The 6,375-nt window shown below is 29.6% G+C and overlaps 1 protein-coding gene across 1 annotated transcript in view; it reads left to right on the top strand.

The window, feature by feature from the left end:
* Nucleotides 1-236: 236 nt before the first annotated feature.
* The window catches only part of LOC145334954 (semaphorin-1A-like), a 197,579-nt gene continuing 191,440 nt past the window's right edge, over nt 237-6,375 (top strand). Inside the window, exons 1-2 of the mRNA XM_080180594.1 lie at nt 237-614; nt 5,065-5,188. Coding sequence (XP_080036720.1) covers nt 484-614; nt 5,065-5,188 — 255 coding nt within the window. The 5' untranslated portion in view covers nt 237-483. The remainder of the gene's footprint in view (nt 615-5,064; nt 5,189-6,375) is intronic.

Here is a 6,375-nt window from a genome sequence, read left to right as displayed (position 1 = left end):
TTTTCGCGCTTTGTGGCTACTGCTTTAGTTTTAAAGTCTTATGTTTCTCTCTCTCTCTCTCTCTCTCTCTCTCTCTCTCTCTCTCTCTCTCTCTCTCTCTCTCTCTCTCTCCTATTCGTTCTATCTCTCCCCCTACAGGTGCCGACGGGTCTGTATGTATGTCGGTATGTCCACTCTGAATGTCCAGCGTAATTTTGTGTGTGTGTGTGTGTGTGTGTATAGTAATCTATATTTTAGTAGCGTTACAACTTTTGTAACTTCACGATCACCTACACAGCGTATTCGCGTGATTTTTTTATCATTTTTTTGATAAAACATTAGTGAAATTTTATAAATTTTAATAATGTAAGTGACTTAAAGTGAAAATAAAACAAAATTAAAATGTTATCAAGTGAAAAATATTAAAAAGCTAAAAAAATATGATAACATAACAATTGCTAAACAAGAAAAATTATAAAAAACGGTGAAAAAAAAATTGCAATCATGATTCATAAAGTGGCAATTATAGCAGTGGCTTTAAGCCTGTTTGGCCTAGTGAATTGTTTTAATTTTCTATCCCCAGAAACTGGTTTCACAGTGAAGAATTATTTAGACACAGAAGTTCCCATATTTAGGTTTTTATTAAAATTGGCATTTTAAAAAAAAGTTTCGAAGATTTTTGCAAAAAAATTGAGCATTTTTTCCTTTAAGTGAAAAAAAATATAGTGACAAGTATGATAACATCCATACAAGTGAAACTTAAAGATTAATACATTGAATCGATCGAGTTCTTCATTCTAGGAAATAGGTCCTTGGAGGGTTATGACTAGTACTTTAAGATTGAAGTCTCGGGATGGTTTCAGAACATTTTTCTGTCCCACCAATTCCCTTTAACATAGCCCCTTAGTGTTAGAGGCGCACCCTATAATAACAAGAGTTATTATTGTATTGTTTCATAGAAAGCTTTCCGCGAATATTAAAATGAAAATTATAAGATTAAAACCAGTTTTTTTTCTATTTTAAAATTCGTGAAATATAGTCTGTAGCACAATGCTAAATATGATTTTTCAGTATGGCTAAGATGCAGTTCTTATCCAGCGGATATTAATCGGTTGTGAAGCCATAATGGAAAAAAGTTAAAAGAATTAAAGTATTTTAAAATTAATTACGTCCTTTAAAAAAACGGTCAATTAAATCTAAAATGAAAATATTTTGTAAATTTGTTTTGTCTTAAAATTGTCTTTAATTGACAAATTTTCTGAAGAAAATAAGATTAAAGACTGATAAAGATCTAAATACGTTTTATAAGTTAAAGATAAAAACAGTGATATTTTATCTGGAGATATTTATTTTGCCTCTTAATTTTCTGTTTTGGTTATCAGGGGCTTTTACACAAAGTACTGATATCTGCCATTATCTTTAAAATAAATTGAAAGGTAATAAGTTTTTAATTTGTTTATTACTTTACATCGTACAATGGGTACTGATTTTAGGCATATGAGAAAAAATAACTGCCCTTCCCTCTACTTTTTTTTATTTTTAAAAAAGGGAGGAGAGTTCATTGCTCAACATGAACTTAAGGTGAAAGCAACGATACCTATAATTAAGACAAAATATTCGTTTACTTTTGGATTTAATATCATAAAATTCCTTGGAAAAAAAATAGAAACAGTTTGCCATATTAAAGTTTCAAATCGACAGAATTAAATCAAAATGTGGTCATAGGCTGACATGTTACTTTTTCGATACAGTTGTTCAGATGGAAATTTTTAAGTCTTTTTTACGTAGGTTAGTTTTTTTTCTTCTGATAGATTAAACTTTTTTTAGAAGATTTGTTTTACAAATTCAAATTTTAATAAAAATCGAGTAATTTCATCAAATTACTGAAAGATAATTCAATATAAAATTGAAGATAAAAATCTTCCAAAAAAAATAAAGTTAAATAAAACTGGATTTAAAATAGGGATGTTAAAAAATCACACAGAAAAAAATCTTTTAATATAAATGTTTTTAATTAAGATACATTAAGTAAAAGAAAACTTCTTTAAATTATAATGCTTAAATTAATGTCCACTTCTTTAACTTTTCAAAACTATTGTTCTCAAACTTTTCCTGTAGTAAAATACTAAAATATCACTGTCTCATTTTTTTCTTCCAATGCCTAAAAATCCCTAAAAGTGAACATTGAGTAAAGATCATTCAACCCTCTAATGGACGACCCCCCCCCCTAAAAAAAACTTAAAGATTATAATAAGCTTCATTCTAAAGGAGAATCATATCGGTTCAGCAATTAGCGAGATCCTTCGCTACAGACAAAAAAAACTTACTACTTACTACTAGGATATAGCTCAATTGCCTAGTATTTTAACCTTTCGGGGCTCTAAAAACCTTACTTTTCCTTACCTAACCTAAAAAAGGATCACAAACACGTTTTATAAAAAAAGTCAAAGGTCCACTTTTATTACGAGGGAAATTGCTGAAAATTGTCAGAGAGAGAGGAGACAATGGACTGTTTGTTACACCAGTCCCGAAGTTTTATGATAACCTTTTCTTATTCGTTGGCTTATCAACTTAAGTGAGTTTTAAGTGGTTTGCTTATTAAGTTGAGTGTTAAAACGTTTCAACCACTAAGTTGAATCTACATAAAGGGCAATTTTGTGTATCATCATTGAGGATGTACATCAATTTATCTGCCATTGGTTTATACCTTTGAATCCCTGGAAAATTGCAGTAAAATTCTAGGAAAATGCAGACCATCGTTTTTTCTGCAATCTTTTTTTTTGTGTAAAAGGATTTGGCATCAAAATGCCACCTTTTAATATTGGTCATTATTTTATGCAATTTAGTAGCAGGGGGATAGCAGAATAGATGATAAATAATATTTTTTTTTCTATATTGTTATGTTATAAATATTATTATAGACAGCTTTCCGCGGATATTAAAAAAACAAAAGATTAAAACCAGTTTTGATAGCCTGAGGGACCCAAGACACTGGCTAACAAAACTGATGTTATTTTTATTGTTTTATTTATTTAAATATTCGTGCCAAATTGTCTGTAATACGATGCTATACATGAATTTTCAGTTTGGATGAAAATCGGCTCTAATCAAGCAGATATTGATCGGTTTCGAAGCTAAATATTCTGGAAAGGATTTTATTGGAAATATATTTTAAAGAATAATATTTGTTTTTCTATTTTCTAGCCGTTTTATAGATTTTAAGTTTTACTTAAACAGACTTTTAATTTCTTTAGTACTGTTATAAAGTTAATTAATTCGACCTTCATATTATTTTAAAAATTGCAAATAAAGTTTATAAAAACAGAACAAATGTAAAAAAGATTAAATTTAATTTTTAAAATTCTTTTAATTGACAAGAAAAGTAAAAAATTCTAGCAATAAGACAATGGATGATAAACTAATACACCCCCAAAAACTCCATTGTCAAATGTATGTGCCTTGGTACTAGTAGCAGGATTAGGGTGAAGATTAATTTATCTGCCATTGTCTCCTCCCTCCCTTCCTGCCGGATAAAGATTAAAGATTGACAATTAAATTTATGAGACAAACAAGACGAAACTGCATTGAAGATTAAATAAACAAGGACGACAACATCCAAAAGTAGTGCGGCAATAACAAGCTAGCAATATTTTGAATGTTATAAAAAACAAGGATGACTGTCAAAAAAAGCATTAGATGAAATTATTCAAGCACAATTTTTTATACAATAAACGTTTCAAAATGATCAAAAGTATTAAAACTTGAGTAATGTAAAAAAATAATGTTTTTATCTGTTGTCAAATATATTTAACTAAAAAGCAAATGTGCCATATTTTCAAACTTATATAGTAGATTTTGATCTGACTGCCTCGAGATTTTAGAGTGACTACGCTCCATTTAATAACTATACTGTTAACTTCCATAGAGAGAGGGGACAATATCTGTTTATTTCACTAGTCCCCTATGTTTTATAATAAAGTTTTTTTTTTTTTATTCGTATACTTACAACTTTGGGGACTTGAGTCAATTTTGATTGGTTCATGCATTAAGTTGAATGCTAAATCATTTCGACCACTAATTTAAATCTACAGAAGGGGTAATTTTTTGTATTATCATCAGGGATGTACATCAATTTATCTGCCATTGTCTCATCTCTTTAGATCCCTGGTTTGCCTTGTCTATTGTGGAAAAAACACATGTTAGACATTTTATAATGAATAATAAATTACGAAGTAAATCATATCACTCTTGCAAACGTACTTACCAACATACAAATACTAATTATATAACAGCTTCGTTACTAAAATCTAGAAAGCAAGAAAGAATTTATCGAAGTGTGAAAGAATTTTATAGAGTATTTACAGGGAGGGAGGGGACATTGGATTGTTTATTATACTAGTCCCTCAAGTTTTATAATAACGTTTTCTTATTTGTTGGCTTAATATCTTTGAGTACTTTGATTGCATTTTGATTGGTTGGTTCATGAAGTTCAGTGTCCAAACGTTTCGACCAGTAATTGTAATCTATAGAGTGTATAATTTTGAGTATCATCATTGGGGAGTTCTTATCTCTTTAGTTCCCTGAATTATTTTACAATTACTAAAAACTTAATTGAAGAAAATTTGAAGATTTCAGATTCATTTTGTATAAAATTTATCTAAAATTTTTTGTTGTTAAATATTAATGCCCTAAGATATTAAATCAAAAGAAATATTCAAATATTTGTATGTGTTACAATAGATCACTCAAAAGGCATGTTAGAGTAAGCTTCAAACAAAGTTTAAATGAATAGGACTATTTTGACATTCCTAAATACTCTTTAATACTGACTTAATTAATTATGACCTCACCTATTCTTTTTTTTATAAAGTAGAAAGGTTATTTATGATCTGTAGCTTAAGAGTTCTCATTTTATGGAAGCTTTTTACAGGTATCTGGGTGGGTTTAGGCTATTTAATACTTATGTATAAGTTTGGTTTTAGGATATTTTTCTACTTTTATTACTCCTTCGAATGCTTAGCTCGTATGTAAAATAGTAATTTCGTTACAAAAAATGCCAATTTTAACCTTTACCTAACCCTGCAGGGGTAACGAGACCCACCGGGACTATTTTAAGATCCTGCGGGAGGACGAGGGATCTGTGCTCGTGGGAGCCAGGAATATCATATATAATCTCAGTCTCAGTGATCTTAAAGAACATGTTGAAGAGGTAAGATTTTGTTTATTATGAATAGGAGGGAGTGGAAATTGGACTGTAAATTATAATGATATCCAAAGTTTTTGTTTAGCCATGTGTAGTTTTGTCTAAATTTTTCCATAATTTAAATCCTTAGATAGTACTATAATCAAAATTTTTCATTCTGTAGATTAAAATAATTGGTTGAACAGTTTAGACACAGCTAGTTTGATGCCAACCAATTAAAATTCAAGCTTTTGAGCCAACGGATCAGAAATATTTGTTAGCAAAGTTTGGGTACCAGTGTAATTTACAGTCCATTGTCCCCTACCTCCCATTAAAGTACGGTTAGCCGACAAAAAACAATGATATCACAAGTGTCAACTTTTATTTTAATAGGGTATCGTAGTCAGTTAGATAAGGGACAATGGGCTGTTTATTACAAAGGTCCCCAAAGTTTTATGATAACGTTTTCTTATTCAACAAGTTAATCCAACAACTGTGCGGACTATTATTAAATTTTGATTGGTTTGTTCATTTAGTTGAGTGTTCAAACGTTTAACCACTAATTGTAATGTGCAGAAGGGGTAATTTTGTGTATCATCATTAGGGATGTACATTAATTTATCGTCCGTTGTCTTATCCCTTTAGATCCCTGAAAGTCTGCAAATGTACGAAAACTCGGCCTTGAATACGTACTTATTATTTTGCCTATTTTACCTCAAAAAAATAAAAATTGCAAAAATTGAATATTAGTACATGCTACTTATAATAGGGAGAATGGGAACGGTAAAGAACCTGTCCTAATTTTTGTGATTTTTTTTTATAATAGCTAGTCGGTGCTTTTAGTAAGTAGTAGATGTAAAATGGTCCATAGAATTTAGATATGTAATCGTTTTTTTCTAAACCTCTAATTTTTCAATTTTTCAAGTAATTTAATTTAAAAAAAAAATTAGTTTGGTTTAAAGTGTTAAAACGCAACAAAGGAGAAGAAAATTAACATTATGACGAAAAATAGTAAGATCTTTAATTTGACACCTTACTTTTTGAATTCTGTTGAGTAATAATTGGAAAAATCTATTTTGTCGAACCCCATTGAATCAAAACTTTGGGAGCTCGTCACAAATGGGTTAAAAAGAAATAACAAAAGTTAGGACACGTTCTTTGATAGATCTATGTCCAATATAAGCACAGCAAAAATATGTAACTCGTTGCAAAAA

This window comes from Acartia tonsa, chromosome 13, assembly GCF_053477335.1.
Source record: "Acartia tonsa isolate MP-2025a chromosome 13, ASM5347733v1, whole genome shotgun sequence".
Lineage (NCBI taxonomy): Eukaryota > Metazoa > Arthropoda > Copepoda > Calanoida > Acartiidae > Acartia > Acartia tonsa.
This window is presented reverse-complemented; position numbering and strand designations above follow the sequence as displayed.